Source organism: Tubulanus polymorphus, chromosome 7 (assembly GCF_964204645.1).
Source record: "Tubulanus polymorphus chromosome 7, tnTubPoly1.2, whole genome shotgun sequence".
NCBI classification, from domain to species: domain Eukaryota; kingdom Metazoa; phylum Nemertea; class Palaeonemertea; order Tubulaniformes; family Tubulanidae; genus Tubulanus; species Tubulanus polymorphus.
The window spans coordinates 8,738,076-8,761,944 of NC_134031.1; the positions used below are offsets into that span (position 1 = coordinate 8,738,076).

Consider the following 23,869-nt stretch of genomic DNA (forward strand, 5'->3'; position numbering starts at 1 on the left):
ACAGTTCCTACTTTTAAAAAGGTTAAAAACTTTCAAGTTTCCTTTTGTTCATGATTCTTAGAATACTACAGTGTTTTATGTTGGGGTTGGAATAAGTGTTTTATGGAAAGCGCAATGAGTCTTTTTTTTAGAAAATAGCGCTATATAAAAGCATATTTTATTATTGCTATTCTTAAAGGCTTAAAAAATATGTAACTTTATGAAATGAAAATATTGAATGGAACACCGTTTAAATTCATGAAATAAGTGTCAGCCTCATTTTAACTTCCGCTTGATTCCTGACTCCCAGTTTCATTTACGTGAAAATACCTTCAATACCTCATTTTACATTATTATGTATCTATATCATATTCAATGCAATGAATGAAAAAAAATAGATAATAGATATGAGCTCATATTAAGTTTTTATTTACACGATCAGGTTTTATTTTTTAGATTGAATTCGCGGATTCATGCGAAATCGTACAAAGCAGCTTCATTACCAAGAAATTACATGCATTTTTCCAATCCAACAACAGGACAATATATTTTGTCGAAAAGTTTCACATTAAAGTTTTGACGAGTCAATAATGATCACGTCGTACAATATGAAAAGGCTGTAGGCCTACCCATGTGACTACCCATGTGACGTTTTAACGATGTACTATGGGAACAACCGATTCAATCAGAAGTAACGAGCTAACGGTATATCACTCGGTATCTTAGATTTGCTAACATTGAAAATATAAAACATACAGTCAAACCCGCTTTATTCGGATCACTCGGGACCGCTAAAATTCGTCCGAGTTATGTGAAATCCGAATTAAATAGATAGCCTTTTGTGTAGCAATTTACCATGCCTCTACCATTGAAAATGACAACAATGAGTGTTGCACTTTACATCGAAACAAAATATCAATTTTATTGTATGTATTATTACATTGTATCATGAATAAACCATACGCCATCGCAATATAAACAGTCTCAGTCTTTTTTCACAAAGAAGGCAGAAATCAATGTCTGCTTAGCGCGTTTCGGGACGTCCCGTTGAAGAAAGTTCTCACATTTCCGAGAGAAAACCAATACTCCATCAACGAATTTCTCGCCGGTAGACTTGGCCAGTGCAAATCTGTTTGGAACATCCAAAGCCCCATGAACGTCGGTGACTGTCGGGTTGGGCTTACGGCCTACTATCGCAACAATCAATACCGTTAGCCTATTTTAATAGACTGTTGCCTGATCATATACTGTATATTGCAACGCAGCGACGCGTAATGCAGCACATCACTATGACTATTGAGCGTGGATTGCATCATGTCACGTCGCACGTCGCTGTGCTCTGTCCGATATCAAAATTTATCATCCGAATAAAGTGGTAAGATTTCAAAGGATATGGACAAATGGGTCTTGAAAATTCATCCGGAATAGCCGAAAATCCGAATAATACGAACCGAATTAAGTGACATTATATATATATATATATATATATATATATATATATATATATATAAATATATATATATATATATATATATATATATATATTTATATATATATATATATATATATATATATATATATATAATTACAAAGATCGTTACAAACATGATCCATCTTTTGCTTGGTTATCTGGAAAGAAATCGATAATAAGACTAGGGGTCCACCATGCTCACTTGGGAAGTGGTTTGAAATATTCAACAAACGGAAAACGCCCCTGGTATACATATTAAGGTAGCAATGACTTCAAAAATCTCACCACAATTGATTGTGGTTACAAAATATGCCGAGAGACCACTACAATATGAAAATACTAAGTTATTCGGCAAATCAACGCCCCCTGGTGACCATATACAACAACTGGTGCTGGAATGTTTATAATCATAGAACATGTTATGAGCTACAATTTTGCAATTGTTTATGGTTACAAAATATCCATAGGTACAAATATGAATAGGCAAATTCAATAAAATCAAATATTTAACTCCCAATGGTGTGGAGAACAAAAACCTGGGTAACCCTGTCGATATTTTCCGTTATCCGTTCCGTTTTCTGTTATGTTAAATAGCCCTTCCAAAGTACCCTATAACCATCACGATTTTCAATCAAAAATGGCGAACCATTCTGGAGCGACAGGTCTCGGAATTGAGGGCAAAAATGACTTTTTGGGCACCATGACGGCCATCTTGCGTCCGATCGACCCTGTTTTTGTTTTTGTTATGCTCGTTTAGCATGGGGAGATACAAACATGTCCGAGGGATCGAGATAATTGATTAATCAAAGCGTTCTCAAAATTTTCCTTGAAAACTTCAAAAATGTATAAAAAAGTGCTGATTTTGGCGATTAACAATGGCTGCCAGACGGCCATCTTGATTCCGATGGGGCCAGCTTTCGGGCAGAAGATTTATTTAGGATGTATAAACCAAACATCAATACAATCCATTGAAGCATCTTCAAAACTTCCCAAAATAACTGAATTCCGTCTACGGACGAACAGTCGGACGCACTACGGACGAAAAGTGAACGCAGTGGCCCGCTGGGACTAATGTCCCAAGTCGGCTAAAAACGATTCGCCACTAGTATTAAAAGATAGGTGGTGGTGGATCTTGAATCTTGATTGCGGTGCGATTCGATTGTCGGCCTATTGTCTTATTTGTTTTATACATGTCGACAGGACGCTTTTGTACTTTTTTCATATTCACCTTTTTACAGTCAGGGTCTGTACATTTTACATATTCACTTTTTTTACATCTCAAATAACCTATGTTATGTCCAAAGAGCTGATGCTCCCTGGTGATGAATATATATTCTCTGATCTGAAGCTCCTTGGTGACTGGGAATAAAGATTCTGATGAAGCCTTTTACTTCCACAAGCACCAGTCTCCCTGGAACAGAGACCCGACAAACGGGAGCTACCAACTTCTTCCGTGGGCGCCGTCACAGACACTCCTCGATTGTGGCCATACGTTGGATTAGAAAGTCTTGGATTGCACGTGGTACCCGATGACGTTAGACTATATGAATTAATGATATATAGAATGTATAGTGTATTTAATTGACTAACTTGACTAGGAATATATTTCAAGATACGCTCCCGTCGAGAAACAATCTTACCTCGAAAAAGATTGAACTACCTCGGGTGGATGAGTCCGCTTAGAACAGCCTCTGCTGAAATAAGATAATGCGCTCATTAAGTTAACCGGAGACAGCCCATGGAATAATTTCGGGTACGGAGTATATAATACTGTTGTCGAAGCAGAGCTAATTATTGATTTTTAAGTGTGTTACAACATGTATTATTATTTTTATTATTATTATTCTTTATTTACGAATTAAATTACATTAGAAAATTACAGATAATAATATGGTAATGTAATATAAGTCGATGGTTACCAGGAGAAGTTAAAAACTTGTAACCATAAAGCATGGCCCTGGCACCCATGGAAATCACACACGCACACACATCTTATCGAAAAAGGGTAAAAAATATTTCAATTGCTGAATCGAGTTTCTGACGCCTCAAGGCCCGGACGCACTGGGCGATTTGGTCGCCCGATTTCGTTGCCCGACGAAATCGCCGGTAAAATCGCCCAGTGTGTCCGGGCAATCGCGGCGATTTAGTCGGCCGACGAAATCGCCCGAATCCAACATGTTGGATTCTGTCGCCGGCGATTGCGTCGCCGGCGAGGCGACAGAATCGCCCAGTGTGTCCGGGTACGGCGATCAGTCGCCTCGAGCGCCGTATTAACCAGCCAATCACGGCTCTTTGATTTATTAAAGGTGGCGCTAGCAGCTGGTCGTTTCAAAATAAGCGGCGCTGTTCGCCGATTTCGTCGCCGACGAAATCGCCCAGTGTGTCCGGGTCTGTCGGCGATCATATCGGTCATAAAATCGGCGGCGATTTCGTCGGCCGACGAAATCGCCCAGTGTGTCCGCGGCTTTATTTCTCATCAAACTAAATGCCCAGGGACACCATACTCACTCGATGAAATTCTTGACAATTCAATATTCAATGGCTGCCGAACATAAACAGAAATCAATTACCTTTTAACTCAGATTAATCATAGAGCATGTTATAAGCTACGATTCTGCTATTGCTTGTGGTCACAAAACATATGCCTAGGGCTATGGAGATACAATTTTATTATGATATTCAACGCCCCCTGGCAAACATATTCAGAAACTAAATTTTACACATCAGACGCATGAGGACTGATGTGACAAGGATGGCCGCCAATTGCGTAGAAATTGACTGATCGACTGAAATACCTGTCAATGTTTAAGTGATTCATTCCCGAAGTGTACCGATCACGACTCATCGAAAAATTGAAAACCATAAGAATGCTACGGGTCTCAGAATCCAGAATAAAGATTACCTTTTTGAGCACAATAATCGGACGATTGTAATCTTGTGTCCGATTGACCCAGTCTTTTCTTGATTGGTCCCAGAGGGATACAAAAGCATATGAAACATCGAGGAAATTTGCCAAAGGATCCTCAGTATGTCCCATGAAAACTTCACAAATGTTCAACTAGGGGTCCAGAAGTAGTAGTATAGTAGTAGTATAGTAACGTAAACATGCTCCTGGGAAGCCCATATTCCCTCAGAAATTCTCCCAGACCCTGATGTAAAATTTCCCTAAGTGAATACGACTGGATTCAATGGATCGGGCACTCGCATTCGAAAAGAACTAGAGGTCAGAAAAAGGTACACATGTTCTCGTGAAAACCTCTCAACCCGTACAGGGGTCAGTCAGAAAATTACCACCACTGATTACCTAGTTTCTTTTTACCCAAAAGGCTAACTTACGTCGACAAGTGACTTGACGCCTACAAACGTATATAATCGACCCAATATTTTTTTGATAATGGGCCCTATACTAGGAGGCGTAAAACCTAAACAAGATCCTTAGATAAGCTACATACCTGACATTTCTTCGTATGCATAATATGAAGGTGATAATCATGAAGAAGAATAAAAACACTCCTAAGACGATGGCCACTGTCGTTACACTTTTCACGTGTTGGGCAATAACATCGGCATGGTTAGCACCTGTGCGGCCTGATTCACCATCATCTACGTACGTATTGAGAAACATAGTATAAGATTTTTTCTGGTTGGGGTACGTTGATCGGGTTTACAAAATATGCATAGGTACCAATATACATGTACATGGAAATAGCACTTTAGCCCGCCATTATACGCCCCTTGGTTGAGCATATACAGAAACCATGACCTTGAAACTCGTTACAATCATGGAATATGTCTACAACTTCACGGCCATTGATTGTGGCTATTGATTGTGGTTGGCAGGACGGCCATCGTCTGACGGCCATTTTTTCTTGTGACGGGCCCTCAGGGTGCACATACACCTATGAAACACCAAGCAGAATTGTTCGAAGCGTCTTCAAAATTACCCTTGAAAATTCTAAATTGCACTAAATGATTTTGGCGAAAAACAATGATCACCAGTCATCGATCATGACTGGTCGGGCCAGTGCTTGGGCTGCAAATGGTAGATACATGCATACACCAAATATCAACACAATCCATTGAATCCTCTTAAAAACCTCCCAGAATAACTGGATTCCTTCTACGAACGGATGGACAAAGGAAAAGACGAATGAACGACTGACTTACCATCATTTTTTGATATTATCGTTTCTCCGTAGAATTGATATTTAGCATGAAATCCCTGTAGCTCCGTTTTGGTGTTAGATTCGAATGTGATGAGCAAATGTCGACCAGTAGAAGTCATTGCACGGGGTAGTTTGTCTCCACAGAATCGACCAATCACAAGCGATGGAATTTGCCTTCCGTCATAAACAGTCACGTGATCTAGTTTATCACTACACATGATTGGTCCATGTGATTCAAGGTTAAACGAATCGAACGCTAACGTGATCTTCATGCCCTTAGGTGCCTCGATGAGCCACTGACATTTCGTATTTTTTGTGTATCGGTTTGGCCAATTTGGTGAGGCAAATTCCCCTTCATTTTCGGTCAAGATGGTCCCCTTGCAAGGCCATTCTAAATTCAGAATAATTTAAATCAATGAAATAAAGGAAAAGACGACTGTGATCGACACATCATATCATTCCAAACCTGTGTAGTAAAAAGCCCGGAAGCCCTGCGCCGTATTGATACTATCAGCAGTAAAATGAACAGAAATTTTATTCGATGTAGAGGTCCATTCCGTGGTATCCACTGGTAAACATTGCTTGAGTGGCTGTCCCGGTTTCCCTGGATCAATTACGGTTAATCTATCAACTTGATCGTTGCAATCTTCTGCCAACCAAGATTGAACCGCTAACTTCAGATGCGTAAAACGTATCCGTATTACCTGAAGGCATCATTAAACATCAAATACAACTTAACCCTGCGATTATCATTTCTTGAAAATGTGAATACGTGCATTATCAACCTTATTTTTGGTTGTCGATATATTCCATGTACAGTTCATTTTGTGGTTGTACTCCCGTGGCCAGTTTGGTGACGCAAAATCACCATTACGTGCGGTTAAAACTCCTCCACAATCTACAAAATTACAAGGAAACATGTTGACATCAATAGATGTGACGATATTTGTATAACACAATTTATATTGATGTATTGGATATTAATTTAAGATGATTTTCGACTTACCGTTCAGTGGTTTCATTTCGAAATGATGGATGGCGATCAACCAACGTTTGTACAGACCTCCGACGTCATTTCCCGTTTTAGAATGCAAGAAACAAGTTCCTTTCACAGCCTAGAAAATCCATGTATTCGTATTAGAGTGGTGAGTTTGTTCTTACTACTGCACGTTCTCGACCTACATGCATTTATTTGATTGTCAAACGATTGTGGGTAAAAGAAGTATCCTGACATTGAGTATATAATATATACAAATAATAGATGGTGCATCCTTCCTCGAAAGGAATTCGAACCTAATGGAATCGCTACACTCACCCCCGCAACGCTAAGTCAAATTTTACGGAAGAACTATAAATGGCAAAACCCGGGGTAAGATAAGACGAATTTCTGATTGGCTATAATGACATGATCTAGGCTGTACGTGTAGCTGCGCACTCAGTCTGGTGTGGCAGGATTTCGCACCGTGGTGAGTCTCGATGCCATCAGGTTCGAGTCCCTGCCGGAGGAGGATATGTCAATGGTGATAGCAGTGCCGAGAATGAAAAGGAGAGAGAATGGTGATGACAGTGCCAAGAATGGAAAGTAGAGAGAAATACAGATACGATTCAGGCTCAATTCTGATAATGCTGACCTTGACAGTACTGCTATTGTGTATAAGCCGTAAGATAAGATACTGATGTTTAGATGCAGCAAAAAATACGTTAAAACGATGTTTGATTGGTGGACACATCATGCGAATTTATTCGTACGGCGTCTGCGATATGTGATTTCAGACTCAAACTCGCATACTCCTCTCAACTTGAATCCTTTTAACTCGAAGATCCAGGAAGAAAGACACTAAATATTTGGATGGATATATGAAAGCTGTGGGTACTGGAGTGTGTAATGGGTAGTGTAGTGTGATCTGTGTGCGTTTGTGGCCAGCACACAGATCACATTGTTCATTGGGGTTTGGTTCAGGACTCGCGAGATTTTCAACAACACGGAAGTAACGTGTAATAAATGATGACTTGAATTGCATGACTACCTACCACCCCTCATTATTGTTGGAAAACTAAACGTTCCGCACTGACTAAAAATTAGTAATAACATTTTAGAAATGGCCAGAATTTTAACTTAGGTTCTATCTCATTTTTGTTTTACAATTGCGATTGGTATAATTTTTTTCTAAACGGCCGTTAAGGCTTCATGTTTCGTCTGCAATTCACTGCAAATAGTTACGCAACTACGCACATTTCAGTGTTTTTGGCAGCCGTACACTCAATCGGCACCGTTCGTGACTAGCTTCACTGCGGAATTATCATTAATTAACATCGCCTTATCACATCATCAACTTATATTGTGCCTTATAACCCTAACAGCCGAAATAATTGAAATGCACACACGATTTCTATCATTGAATATTGAGAGTGGCCATGTTTGTGTTCTGCTGCTTCGCGTAAATCCCGCGCGGTGGCGCAACCGCGCGGAGTGGGGCCGATACGTCCAGCATATATATGTTGAGATTTTCTCCTATGAAATGTTCTTCTGGCTCCTTGTCTCCTATGTTGAACCACACATTTTAATTCACTCTACTCGAAATTGCTGCGCTCGAATATTCATACAACTCTCGAACTTTTTTGACCAAAATTACGTTCAAACCCATCTCAACTTCAATATCTGAACGGCCTCCCGGCAGTAAACACAAGTATCGATGCATATGTTTATTGCTTTAATTACTAGGCTATCGGTAGTGATACATAGAAACATTGAAACAGTGATACATAGAAAATCCACGCTACACATTGAGACAATACACCGCTCACGGAGACATTCAGTACGTACATAATCTCCAGCATGGCGATTCTAAAACCCGAAAAAAAACAGCCCGTTGCCCTAAACATGTCTATTGATTTTCTATAATTGAATGTTAGCATGCGGTTACACGTTCGTTTTGTCTACTTTTTTCGCGCCGAAAAAGTTTTTATGATCGTTCATTTTTCTCTGCACCAAGTAAAGGTTTTGGAGGTAAAAGGAGACAAAATAAACCTTACTTTACCGGAATTTATTTTTATTTAGCGTCTTATGTCAAACATATGGTGGCTGATTCGGGCCATGCTAAAAAAATTTTCTGTACGGCTAAAGGAACGATAAAAAAATTTTCACATTGGCTCGTTTTTTTGTTTTCTCGCGCGAGAATTCAAAACTTTTGGTTTTCTCGCGCGAGAAAACTAAACATTTTGGTTTGAAAAATGTTTCTGACTGGCTAGAAGCTGGATAAAAAATTTTTACAATGGCCCATTTTTTGTTTTCTCGCGCGAGAAAACCAAAATGTTTTGGATTCTCGCGCGAGAAAACCAAAAGTTTTGAATTCTCGCGCTCTAGCCGTACAGAAAATTTTTTTAGTATGGCCCGAATCAGCCACCATACAAACAAGCCATGTGGGATCGATACTGAATAGTTTATTGGTTTTTTGGCCAATTTCGTAAAAAAACCCAACTCGAATTCCGCTTAACTCTACATTCCGCTTTGATTTTTTTTCCTGGTCCCAAATGAATTGAGTTTGTCGCGATTCATAAATGATACACGTACAAAATTTACTCAATCACTGGCGTCAATCACTGATTCGGGCCATTACATAAAATACCTGGTATGCAAATAAGGGCGCCAGAACGCCAGAACGCCAAAACGAACTTTCAGGGAAAATTGGACGTTTGATTTCGTTTTGGCATTCTGGCACGCTGATTTGCATACCAGAAATTTTTCGCTATGGCCCTTATCAGCCACCATACTGGCGAGCAAAAAATCATGCAACGAACGAGTTTTTGGATGCCACAAACATGTTCAGAACAACACGAACTTGTTTTCATGAGTACGAAAACTGGTTTGTTCAACAAAATTAAAATCACGACTTAAATTAGATGTGGACCCTCTGTGGTTTGAATTATCCGCTATTAAGTAGAATGAGTAGAAACAAACAGTTAAATTATTTGGCCGATTCTCAACCAAGCATTTACCGAACAAATGTGCTGGTTTGAGCAGATCAGTTTATACCAGTCTTAACATATTTCATGAAACCTCAATTGCTCAAATAGTCAGCCAGCCAACCTTAAAAAACTATCCTAAAATTCGACGATCACGGCATTTTTTGTTACAGCTTGGCATCCGGGCTCATTTGATAGCAGAGTATCTGGGCTATCATGTGTGGTGGATGCCTTTTACAATTTTTTCGTTTTTTGGCCTACAGGGGGCGTTAAAGTCAGACATTTTGAAATTAAAACATCTTCATTTTCATTTGGCAGGGAAATACACTTTAAACTACTTTTGCTAAATAATTAGAATATCTCATCTTAGGTTTGGAGTAATTTTACAATCTAAACCTTTTCTGAGTCGGGGGATTACAGCGAATATAGCGCATCGTTAATTTTATGGATATATTTATTTGTTACCTAGTTACAGCAGCAACAATCGTGTAATATTCACTTGAAAATAGCAATTTCATATGAAATATTCATTTTAAAGGTTATTAGCTCAAATATTGATGTTGTTAATGTTTTTTGTTGATTACTTTGATATTTCTTTAAACTTAATTATAACTCGTATGTACTTGGTCAATATCGGGATTAACTGTTTATTGGTTTCTATGGTAACAGCAATTCAAATCTGCGTTCTTCATCCGTCAGGTACCGGTATTTTGGGCGTTGGGTCTTTCGTGACATTCCATATGTCCTCAAACATGCCAAAAGTCTTCGACCATTTATTGGGCCGCTTATTACTACGTCTTGCTAACAATTGAATTGCAACAATGGTAACCATTGTTGCAATTGCAGAAAAATCGCGTAATTTGTCCACATTCTTGACGTAACCAATGGATTATTTGAGTATGTGTTTAATTAAAGCCATTATTTAATCTTTTCTCTTTAAAATTTTAAAATCATTCCATATTCGTTCACGAGTAAATTATAACTAAACGTTGTCACCATGGTAACCATATATTATATGCATTTATTTGAAAAAATTCCCATAAGATTTTCTCCCATATCTTTTGAAAGCAAATGTGCCCGCTCGGCGCTGTGCGACTAAATTCGCCGCGCATAGACGTATCCCCCGACTGTCTTACAGCCGTCTCGTGCATCCAGCAAACCCGACAGTTAAAAAATCATTTCTCGCAAACTAAACATACGATCTGTTCCAAACCTTCAATCGAGTATATTCGAGGATCAGAACCTTATTTTCGAAACCGTTGAAACGAATAGCGAAAGTGTCGGCGAGATGGTAAGGCCTCGCAAAAAAGTATACGCTTGTTTCTTATCAGCCCTTTTTCGGAAGGTGTCAAGAGCGGCAGATTTTTATTTTCACCTCCCTTTTTAAAACAAAGAGAAATAAAAAGCCTTATTCCAAACGATACGACAATTTTACGTTACCGAACTGCTCACCTGCCAGAGTACCGGTAGCGACCGTGAGACAAAAACATAACAAAATGTTATCTGGTTGTTATTCGGGATGCGCGGGGAGTGTTTTGTTTTTTTTAAAGAAATGATTTCTTGATGCAGGATGCACATTTTAGTAATCTATATTTTGGGCAACGATTCGGCTAAGTAGCCATTATCAGGCGTATTGGGCTAATAAAAGTTTGTGTGACTAGTTCTCATTTTCAATTGAGCCGAATAGAGGAGAATATCGAAGCTACAGTGTACATTTATCTTGATACGCAATTCAGGAATTTGTGGCTTTAGGTTACTGTAGTATATACTGAACAGTTCCACGTGCGTGATCGTTATGTAGGGCACAAAAACTAAAAATTAGAGTAGCTATGATTTAAAGCACCTTCGATACTAGGAACAACACATTGAGGCTTTATAGGAGTTAATAATTGACTGTACCATCTGAACCCCGGAATCAGTTGATTTTACGATCCGAAAGCGAAATTATCGAAATGAATGGATTGTTTTCCCACGAATAAATGATGAGAGCGCTATTGTGAATATTCGGTATTCGGTCGGGATCAAGGTGAAAAAAAACAGTTACGAGAATAGTTCCTGGATTGTTATTGGAGTTAACGTTTCTCGTTGAACCATGAAAATAGTTGCGGGAGAAAATCAGCTTGTGTCCTCAATATATCAGTGCTTCACACTATAAAATTTTTCCACAAAAATGTTAAATGTTAGAAATTTCACTGTGCGTGTAGTAGTTTGGTGAAGACAATTACCTGATAATCGAACGATCTACAAATAAAATCACTTTCTTTCACACACAACTCGGCGCATCTATCTGGTGACACGCGATTGTAATGTTTTTTATTGCTGCCAGAAAGGACAGCAAATGGTGTCACGTAGAAGTAAACCAACCATTTTTCTAGAAAATGCAATTAAATCAAATGGATACATTTATCGAATAAGGAAAGATTTTTTGTGATCAATATATTGGAATTCTATAGCAGAATCTTTCGTATGACACTGACCTATCATTTCGAGGTGAAATATATCGGCACTTGGCTGTAGTCCATGAACATTAGCGGTCATGTATTCGCTGGTACCGCACATACCATCGGATGGGCGGAAGTCAAAACTCATGCATCGGAAAGTCGTCTCATTAAGACACTTATCGGCGCACTGTTCGACCGTTAGTCCTAATTTCTTGAACAGATAAACCGATGATCGGTGGAGTGGTCGCAAAGATCCAAGGCCATAGTTTATGAACTTAGCCAGGGTCCCTTCTAAAAAGAAAATATCCCGAAACAAATGTTAGATCTGCAATATAATCGATTTTCGGATAATAGGTACCAGGTAACAAGATGATCTAACTCGGCAAATGTTATTCTATGTATCTTTGCGTGATTTATTCTGCACGCTGATGCATGTCTGCATTTGGAACACCGGCTTTACTTTTAGTTGAAAACGTGGCCCCCAATTAACCACCCCCCTCCCTCCTCCGAAAACATATATATCTTGTACTTATGTGAATGATATTACCTCTAAGAAACGATTCAATCAATATGGATTTGCTTACTATACGTAGCTCAGAAGAAACTAACTGCTTTCTGGTCCTATCAAATATATCAGTTTTCCATAATGAATATGTATGTAAATTTTTTAGAAATTGCCTCTCGTCTCCGTAGCTATTACTTAACTAACGCGTATCTTGTAAGCCTGTATATGCTGGCTTAAAATGTAAAGATGGCACTACTACACGCTCAGATGGAACAGCACATGACTCCGACACGTAGATATTTAACGTCATTCACGGGGGCTACACATTTTTGTTTGCTTCCTTTAGTTCTGTTACCTGTGGCTTCCATGGGTACATGATATATTCAATAGGTGAGGCACTCAGTCTCAATGGACACAGGTTATATTATCTATATTCCCGGGATCCCACATGGTCTCTACGACAGGAGATCAAATGATTCGTACATTCTAAAATTCTCCACGGCTGATGGACGAATCGAGGCGTTTGAAGTTCTGGGGCCGTTTTATAGATGGGTATTAACTAACTCAATTTCAAACCCTCAGGTTAAAAATTAAACCAGTCTATAAAACCTTCCCCTAGACTAAAGCCACCATTGGTTCCCATGGCTTTCGCTCAGTTGGTAAATGTATAGCCAGGGAGGTGGGGAGTGAACCTCCCTGCTAGCACTCGCACCGGAAGCATAGTCAACGAGTCGTTGAAAATTACAAGGCCGACGTACCACCGGCTTGATCAGGAGTTCGACTCCCGTATGGATAACATATTTTTCTTATAGCTACTTGTCAAGTTTCTATGATACATATATCGTACAGGTATGATACATATGGCCTCCACGGGCACAGGCAATAGGCCTATAGTTGTGGATGCTCATTGGCGGATGAGCCGTAGTTTGTAAGGGCATGGCTTAGCCAGATTCCTGAGTTCCCACATTTTTCCACGGGTACGCGATTTCACATATTATATACATGATATACAGTATATCTGTTTATTTTACAGGATCTACTGAAGTCAGGGGCATTGAATCGAAGCTATTACAATCATTACTGCACCTGGAATGCGTTCGTAATAATCTAACTGTGATGAATAAAGCCTTGCTTGGTTGATATTGTCCACGTGAGATTCTCGTTCAGACAGCCAACACTCCTTCGTGTAGAGCAGGTACCCGAAAGCGCGACATTTGAACACAGTTTCCAACGCACAATACCTAGCACATCCTTCCAGCGTAAGCACATTATGGTGTTTCGAACGGGAGTGGTATCGTACATTACTGCTTGGCAACTTCCTTTGAAAATTCCGAAGATAATTTGCTGAAATAAGATAAACATTACCTGCACATAGACCTTTTACAATCAAACATGAGGGATACCTTTCAAAAGATCACCTCATTATACATGTATAGATCATTCTCTAAAGCCTAGAAATAGAAGTCGAATTTGGGAATATTTCGTATTTTCTACCACCTATATTCAACATCTATACAGGGACAAGGTTTTATGTAAAGAACTAGATCTATTCAAAATCAAGGAAATACATTATTTTCTTATCTCGGATTCGAACCTCGAAATTACAAAATTGGGATCCATTCAGGCACTGAGCAATTTTCAGTTAATAAACAATATCTATTTGAATTTAGGCCTATATGGTTATGGAAACAAAAAAAATTCGAATTGAAAGGATGGAAATGAAATATGTTAAATCGTCTGGGATTCGAACTTTAATCTGACTCGTTCATACAGAAAAATAATTTGCGAAATATAGCTACAAAGCAGCGATAACGGGTTTTTGCCTAGCAGCATCATTATGCAAACCTTTGGAAATTATGATTAGAAATTTAGAAAATTGTGTATTGTAACCTGATATGACTGGTACAACTACGTCAATGTATTTTATCACTGTAAAGCCGGGCGCACACCTTAAGACCCTACAAATTACTTTCGATATGATATAGTTCTGATATATTGCCCATGTCCTATAAATATTGTACCTATGTTACATCATTTCATTCCATGATTCATCTTCATTTCATCTCCTCATACATTTCATGTAGAGAGTTGAACCGTCGGTCAGTTTACCATAATCAGGTAAGGAAATCCGATCCCGACGGTGAGATTCTTTACTCCCATCCTTAAGATTACCCCTCCCTCGATATTTGCCATTCTTACCTACACTCGGACCAGTCGGTAATAAACGTTCCATATATTTGAATTCACGATTGGACGTTTCAATATTTTCTCCTAAGGAACTTGGACAGTTATTTCACGGACATGAGATCACCTATAGCTGAGTTAATCACCTATATATCAGTTCGAACAAGCACTAATGACGCTATTCAATTAACGCCAATATGAAATTACGCCGCAGATTCAAACCAAAAACCACGGTGGTTTCGAATATAATGGAGTGGAAACCAAGTTCTATTTCAATGGAATTCCAACCAAATGATGACAGGCACTGTCGGATGTGAAAATATTGAAATATTTTCATATCCGAAATAAAATCTGTGTTGTAAATGTAAATGTTATACTTAAACTCATCCAGATAATTACAAGTTCCTAGTTTCTCCAATGCTAGGAAACATGAAATATCCAGACACTTAATACATCAACAGTGGAACCTCGGAAATATTCAGACACTTAATACATAAACAGTGGAACCTCGTTGCAACACCTTCACAGGACCAGAAAATATGTTCGTTATGACCGAAAGCCGGTTTTAACGAGGTTCCACTGTATTATACAAAATTTGATCCTCTAATTACGTTTGTTTGACGTTTCGGTAGAAAAAAAATTAGAAGTTGCTAAACCCATTACCGCTCTTGTCAAATGTATACAATCAAATAGCCCTGCATTAGTAGTGAGTAACATATGACTAGACTTAAGAAATAAACAGATACGTAAACTATTTGGTTGCTTTAGACAGTGATAACCATTTTGACGTACATTACATCGTGGAATTGGCTAATACACAATATTTTGAACATAACAGTATTCTCTTTTCCACGAAGTCATGTCACGGTGACACCTATCGGCTCGCTTAATACTTTGATAAGAATGCCCACAAACAGTGGCCTACTGGTTATAAGAGAAGCTGGTTTGGAAAGAGAAATGGTAAAAGCTGGGACCCCCCAAGTGACGTCACCAAACGCTCCAAAAAAACAAACCAAATTAAGGGGTCCAGGAACACCATGCCCACTTGGGAAGTAGTTTAGAATACTCAACAATGTGACGGTTTCAATATTCAAAGCCCCTGGTGACCATATACTGAAACCAATGACCTTGAACTAACCACAATCATACAACATGTCATGAGCTACAATACACATTACAAAAATATGCCTCGGTGCCAATATAATAAGGAAATACATAGTTATTCCGCTATTGAGTACCCCCTGGTGACCATATACAAAAACCAATGACCTTGAAACTCATCACTACACTTATAGAACATGTCATGAGCTACAATTTTGCAATTGATTGTGGTAACAAAATATGCCTAGGTAGCAACAAAACATGGAAATACTGATTTACTGCGCTATTCAACTTCCCCTGGTCACAATATACAAAACCCAATGACATTGAAACTTACCACATTAACAGAACATGTCCTGGGCTAAAACTCTGCAACTGATTGTGGTTACAAAATGTGCATACCATAGGTACCAATATAAACAGACAAATTGTATTTGATTCAATATTAAACTCCCCTGGTGACGAGAAGTAACAAGAGCCCCAAGGGGCACTATGGCCAGCCTGTCGGCTTTTCATAAAATGGCAAATGATGATGCATTCTGTGGGTTGAATTTGTCAAAATACACTCCCAGCTCAGAGTCAATACCTAATAATTTACACAATACAATCGTAGAATACAAACGTAGCACAGTCAGCGACTGGATCTGGCAGGAACAAATACCTCAGATAAATCTTTTCCCTTGGTCTTGTTGATTTTAATGCGGAATAGAATTGAATTTTCTGAAATTTGCTCAATAATACAAAATTGAATTGGATTTGATGTTTTTATCTGTTCAATAAGGTAAAATTGAATTGGATTTGATATTTTTTTAGAGAATAAAATTTGATTGAATTTGTAGTTCGAGCACATGGCTAATTAGCATATGAAAAAGCTATTTTTCCCGGACTTTGCACAATGGTCAATGATATTTTCTGTAGCGCTGATAAAAATATTCCTCCCAAAAACCAAATCACCTAAAGCTTTCACAGAAATCGATCTTGAAATTCAATTTTAGATCTGAAAATAAAACCCGGAAGTAAAACGGTAAACGATACCGCGGGTTCACGTGAACACCTGCTGATTTCTGCGGCTAAGCCAATCATAGAGGAGTCTTTGCTTTCTGATTGGCTTTTCAAAACCAATATTTTTGATATTTTTAACATTTTTAAAACCAATATCATATAAATTCTAACGAGGCCCTCTTTCAAAATTCAGCTACGTAGAGTTTGGAGAATGGATAATGCTTTAATCAATGATTTGTATGAATATATGGTCAGTTGCACAGTCAAAGAGCCTCAGCTCTGGAAACCATGTCATTTAAATTCGCTCCATTTGTATAGTAATCGGCTCAGCCTACGGCTGGCCTAAAACTGGGTAACCCCATTCCACATGAAGAGATATATGGCAGTGCTAATAATAATCAAATATTAAAACAATAATTTAAAACCTGTTGATATTATCCTCAAAAATCCTTTTCCCAACTAACGAATGAAAACCGATTAAGATGGCCGCCAATTGCGTGATATTCGATTGATTGCAAACCCATTTGATATGCCCCAGATCCCTCCCCATAGAATACACATCACAAATTTAAATGAAAAATGACAAACCATTAGCAAGCTACAGGCCTCGGAATTTACGTTAGGTCAAAACCTTTTTGGGCACACGGGATCTAATCGATCTAACCTTTCTCATGCTGATGGACCCTTGAGAGATACAAATATATGTGAGAGATCAGGAAAATTGATGGAAATGCCCTCAAAATTTCCCTTGAAAACTTCAAAAATGTGCTGATTTCGTCGAACAATGGCTGCCAGTCGACCATCTTGATTCTGATCGGGTCAGTTTTTTGGCTGAAGATGCATCTAGGGTAGATACATGTATACACCAAATATCAATTCTATCCATAGAAGCACTCTCAACTTCAAAACTTCCCAAAATAACTGGACGGACGACGGACGAAAAGGGAACGCGTAATAGCCCACTGAGACCAAAGTCCCAAGTGGGCTAAAAAGGAGAGGACAAAACCAACCACACAATAGCCTCCATAACAAAGGTAAAATACAGACCAGAGGAATACTATAAGAGCAAACGTACCAGCAATAAAGCCATAAACCAGAAACTGATATTTCTTAATCTGAGTGGTCACAACTATGCAAGGTGACGCGTCCCACACAAACGGAGCAATCTAAATCATGTTTTGAGCGCAACTTAACTCTCGTGGAAATGCGCTAAACGAAAGCGCTGAAACTGATCAGAAAACCGGAATTTATAGATTTTCTCCATGACCGATAAATCTCACAATGTGGGGACTAACGTCATTTAAAGGAGATCAAAACACAGATGAGATAATAGAGAATCAACAACCGCAGCCAGCCAACTGAGTTTTCTCTGCTTTAAATTCATTCATTCATTTATTCGTTATTACTCTTTTTGCGTTTCTTCTTTCTTTCCTTACTTGACACTTGAATGGTTTAATTTCTAAATATGTAACAACTGATGCAATAAAGGATTACAAGTCCACCAATTCTAGGGCTCACGGCCCTCTAGCTCATACACGACAGGCAACAGGATACACATTCCGGAAGAGGCACATAGCCTCTGGTCCACATATAGTGGGCCCCGGGGCACCCAGCCTTCCAGCCCGCAAAAGGCAGGCAACAATACACGCAAACCTATGAGGCAAACATCCTCCGGTCCACACATATTGGACTCGGGGCAAACAGCCTGAAAAGCACACAGCCTCTAGACCACACACAATGGGCGACCACTCATAGTGGACTACCCCCATGACCACACACACTGGGTTACTCCGGACAGCAGCCTCAGACAACACACATAATATAAAGTCGCACAAAATCATAAATTCTACAAGAAGTAGACAGACGCTGAACAAAGCTAAGCTGTAGACAACCAGAACGTAAAGCATGTCATGCAGCAAGGAAAACCAATGCCAAACTGATTTCCTCCGTCAGTCCACAGCGCCTCGTAGTGAGAATAGGCTACGGTATATATAATCCAAACTAGTTTCTAGTCAAGCTCCTTTAGACTAATATATTCTTATAAACTACACTTTATAAGCTGGACACGTAATCAATCCAATTCATAAAGCCATTTAACAGCCTAATACAAGCCTTTACCAATCTATACATATTACTTTAGAGGGGGCGAACTGAGGGGCCAATCAAAATCTACACATAAAATTTGTGGTCATTGGGGCTAAGTAGAATCCTAGAATATTTGGCACAAAGTAAGTACAACTGTTTATGATGATTATAACGATTGTTATAATAATAGAAACCCCAAATATGGGGTTCGAAACAATTTCCCATCACCACCTTTACGCGAGTGTCTACCCCGGTACATACAATGGATTTGATTGTAAGGGGTTTGGCATCGGATCGGGTTTAATCTATTGGCTTGATTCGAATCCTAGAATGATGATCTTTCATCGGGTCCAGTTACACCCAAGTGATATCAATGGACCATCGACAAGTTCGATCAATACTTTTAATGATGAAGTGGATCATTCTTACAGAGCCTTGACTAGTAAGAAGAGAACAAATTAATGTATTATTACAGGTTTCTGCACAGAGCTACACTGTTGAAGGAACATATAATTTCAATGTAGCCCTAATGGGATTCGTATCTCGGCATGTAAATTACGAAATGTGGGATTCGAACCGGCGATCAACTATTTAAATCAATAAAATATATTTGAATTAATTGATAAGATATCGACACTTGCAGTTTTTTGTTTCAACGAACTTAGTTGGTTTGAGAAGAAGCTTTTCTATGAAGATTGAACACCCCTGACGGACATATGAATGAATCAATTACCTTCAACCTCAAAATGATAACGCTTCGCTTGAAATTTAAACATTGCATTTCTTTACCTCTGGCGAACGTAATGAGATCAATATAACAAATTTGTTGAAGCTATTTCTATCAGCCTTCGGCGAAGAATCTTAATAGACCTATTATCTTTTTCCCAGGGCCTAGTCTGTCAAAGCATTCGAGTTAGAGCAATAAATACTTACTTTCATAATGGTCAACATTGAGTGCTGGGGTGAGCAAATTACTTGAGTTGTAAACATCAGATGAATGCAATGTGCACTCAAATTCTTTCGAATTGAAATCTACTGAATGGCAATAGAAGGAAACTTCGGCTTCACATTCCGCTATACAACTGGGCAGCGATAAGATGTCCTTTAGTACCCTGTTGACATATGTTACCCGCGTAGTTCTGAGTTTCTTCAATGGGATAACCAACCATCGTAGTCCTATCCCTATAATATCAAATATAATGACTAGGGGTTCAGGGAAAGCATATCCACTTGGTGAAATGCTCGACAATCTGACACCTTTAGTATCCAATGGCCCTCTAGTTTTAACCAATGCGGTAATCGATGGGGTTGAAACTCACCACAATCATTGAATATGTCGTGAATATTTTGCAATTGATTGAGACATGGACGTATAAACTAAATTATACGTCCATGATTGAGGTTACAAAATGTTAACAGGCACCAACGTATGGAAATATATAAGCCTGCCACAATATTCTACTATTCAATGGTGAACATAGAAACCACCTTGAAACTCACCACAATCATAGATCATGTTATGGGCTACTAATTTGCAATTGATTATGGTTTATAAAACATGCCCAGATATAAAATATGGAAATACCATCTTCCTCTCCCCAAAAGAAATTTGAATTTTTCAGCTATCTCGGATGACGCCACCTCCAAACACCATGTTGACAGGTGACATGCATGAAGTCATTTCCAGCGCACTCTTGGTGACCCAGTTCCAAAGGGCACTAGGATTGCTGTTTTCATATAGGTCATAAGGGTTGATTTCAAGAAGGGTTGGCAATATCCCCTTCATCGTTCCACTGTCTATTCTGATATCTGTGGTCCCTATAACCTACGGTTTCACGTATGTATTTATGTAACAAAGCATCTGACATCAGAACATTGCAGAAAAAAATCAATGCAGGAGATTTGGGGTATCACATACCGGCCAATTTAATTCAATTGATACCTTGAAAAAAAACTAAATCAATAGCTGGAGTAAATATAGTCTAACAATATACCTTGACAAATTCTGCATTCGCATCCAACGCACCCCCTGGGCACGGGCCTGAAATTAGGTCAGCATAAAGAGACACCCACGGCCTGGCTGACAACAGACTATCTGTTACGTTTCCTCTTGAACATCCCGAAATGGAATACAGAGTAATTGACAGCTGAAGTCCAAAGCAGTTTCTGTCTTCGTTTTTCGAAAAGTGCACCTCAAGACTTGACACAGGGGTCCCAACCTACCGAACACTCCCTAGATCCGCCCTTTAAAGTGAATGCAAGATACCCCGAGTCCCAAGTGTCAGAATTCAGACCCTTTTGGCACAAAAAGTGGCCTCCTTGTGTTGATGATGTGCCTTGGAATACATTCACAAGCAAAACGTCAGGACAATTGAGCAAAGTATCTTTAATGTCCCTTTAAAGCCTAAAATGAATGTTTGAAAGTGCTGATTGTGGCGATAATAGCAACAACCGCCAATCGGCCATCTTGATTCCGAGCGGGCCATCTTTCGGCTGTATTTAAGTCTAGGATATCATTGATTCAAAAATAAACCAAATATCAAGACAATCCGATGGACGACAATGAACGCAATAACCCTGTCCTTAACACCAAGTGGACCGATAAGTATGATATCAGTATTAACTATGTCGAAAATAACTCGTACCAAAATAACCTTTTCATGTCTCAAGCAATTGGCAACTTACTGCTAGCGTGTTTCGTATCTTTAGTTGCATTGACGAGTTCATCGGTCGGGGCATTTGCGTTGATGTTGTGAAGAGTGCACTTTTCCACCGAATGGTCATAATCGAAAGAGCGACAATTATAACCAGTTTCCATAATACATCGTTTAGCACAGTTCACCAAACTCAAATTGGGTAAAATCACTGGTGATCGGGATTCCAATTCCATATTTGCTACTTTCCGAAATATATTTCGGAAAATGTCTCCAAAATCATTAATGGCGTATCCTATAAAAAAGCAACAAAATACAACTTGCTCTATTGATCATCGTCATATTTTCAAACTTATTGTTATGTGTTTAGCTATGTTTCTTTTGAAGATAAGTTTCATTTCTATACATCGAGCTAATTTTGATATCATCTAACAAAAAATAGATCAATCGAGCGCTGCGGAAAAGCCAAATGACATTGGAATGCTAATGTTTCGATTTGTTTTTGTATTTCTGATGATAAAAATACGTAGGCCTTACGTATACACATTAGACATTTTAGGTGATTCTGTTGGCATCCTGTTTTGATAAATCAAATATAACCACAGGTAACCCATATTTTCACCATATAGCCATTAGCTAGACTAAAACCTTCTATCATACCAGAGGAAAAACACCTAAAAACTTATCACCAAAAATGAAAGCCACCCGCACATTATCAGCTGTATTGTAAACTACAGCAATGTTAAAGAATGGAATTTGATGTTTGTACAATATAGACATATATGATTTGTTTTTACTGCTGCATCATTACCATATGATCTTTGATTTGTTTCAAGTACCTTGATACTTTCCTAGAACGCTTTTTACGTTACAAAAAGCTACACATAATGCACACTTATAGGTAATTACTTTGCTAAAAACACTTCAACAATTATGTGTCGGTATTCGAGTGGCCGTAGGATATTTGGGGAAGCAAATTATGACACATAAGTAGGCGAATTTCATCGGTGAATCCGTTGCGTTTAATGTGTCATTAAACGCGATGAGAACTTCAAAAGTCGGCGAATCGATTCCCATGAATCAAGCGTGTTTGAAGTCATCGCCAAATTTTGGTAGCCGATTGCTAATTTCGCTGAATGTGGAATTTCGAATAAATTCGGCGGAAAGATATCAGATTACAGTACATGGGGTAAAAGCTAAATGAATGTATTATTCACCGCCCGGGATAATTTTTCTGCATCGATGTTCGTTTGTTCCAAACTTTTTCACGGTACGTTCATCGCTATCAGAACGCAATGTATGAACAGCAAATTGTTTATTTTGTCAATACATTATACGAACGCACATATAGGGCCTACCGCCTTACCTTAAATATATATTTCTGATGTCGTGAAACCTCAAAATTCTGAAACTTTTCTTTATGAAAACCCATACTCACACGTAAAAAGCCTCACGTAAAACCTGAAAATATAAGGAACGCGTGCAAAAGGGTACATACCTGGTGAAGTGAGACAAAGAATTATGAAAAACGGTCGAATTGCGAAATAGTCCATATTTCAATCAATATGATGCATTTGTACGCATAAAACCTGACTGTAGTATGATTGTGTGTGCGTGTGTGTTTACGATAACGATGTTTTATATTGTTTCCGGCTACCGTACCTAACGAGAGCAAGCAAGTGACCCAAATTTTAAATTTCTATCCATTCTTTCTCGCCCGATTCCCTCAGATACGAAGACTATCGGGCCGATGGCTCAATATCATTGTCGGGATATTCCCCATATTTCTACATAAGGACCATGCATGTACATACCACAGAGCACAAAATTACAACTCAAAAAGTACAGTTATGCGCAATGGTATTTACAAATTGCGATGTATCTACATTGTGTACGAGGCGTTTTTGTGAAAAAACGTGAATGATCTCAGTGAAGGGCCTTGGAAATTTTTGTTTTCTTGGTATAGATCGAAAGAAAATACAGGTTTGAGGCATAACTTCGGGCTCACGTGTTTGGAAACATTTTCGCCTTGGGGCAATTCTAACGGTCGTTTCCATATGTAGTGTCTAATGGGGTCTACCCCTAGCTGTACTGTGTCATATCTAGAAGAGCTTTGGATATATACTTTGATCCAGTAATTGAATACATTTGTGCCCGATGATAAGATAGGAATTTAAAACGTAGCCTAGTTCAGTATCCAAAAAACAGTAAATTTCTTCCTTTTTAGAAATGCACGCCAATTACATGCCCGGGCTACCCACGGGTTTTTAAGTAAGGGGTTCCCACTGAAAAGGCTGGGCACAGCTTTAAAAAGTGAT

The 23,869-nt window shown here is 38.8% G+C and overlaps 2 protein-coding genes across 5 annotated transcripts in view; one reads left to right on the top strand and one right to left on the bottom strand.

The window, feature by feature from the left end:
• LOC141908280 (torsin-1A-interacting protein 2-like) overlaps window positions 1-903 on the top strand; it is a 42,657-nt gene extending 41,754 nt beyond the window's left edge. The window contains exon 2 of the transcript XR_012619597.1: window positions 436-903. The gene's annotated coding sequence lies outside the window, so the exon portion shown is untranslated. The remainder of the gene's footprint in view (window positions 1-435) is intronic.
• On the bottom strand, window positions 651-23,177 carry LOC141908279 (uncharacterized). 4 transcript variants are annotated; one of them, XR_012619595.1, is made up of 14 exons: window positions 23,050-23,177; window positions 21,583-21,846; window positions 19,831-20,079; window positions 13,612-13,869; window positions 12,057-12,311; window positions 11,805-11,950; window positions 6,623-6,731; window positions 6,402-6,514; window positions 6,083-6,320; window positions 5,618-6,007; window positions 4,903-5,053; window positions 3,091-3,144; window positions 2,679-2,990; window positions 651-1,169 (listed from the first exon to the last, which is right to left on the bottom strand). XR_012619595.1 is itself a non-coding variant. In XM_074798251.1 (13 exons), exons 1-13 carry the CDS (start codon window positions 23,102-23,104, stop codon window positions 2,738-2,740), a joined length of 2,532 nt encoding a protein of 843 aa, XP_074654352.1. In that variant the 5' UTR covers window positions 23,105-23,177; the 3' UTR covers window positions 1,624-2,737. The 4 variants fall into 4 exon arrangements, 2 of the variants coding, with proteins under 2 accessions (XP_074654352.1, XP_074654351.1); XR_012619596.1 differs by lacking the exon at window positions 651-1,169 and adding an exon at window positions 1,598-1,608; XM_074798251.1 differs by lacking the exon at window positions 651-1,169 and having other exon boundaries at window positions 1,624-2,990; window positions 3,091-3,141.
• Between the last annotated feature and the right edge of the window lie 692 nt (window positions 23,178-23,869).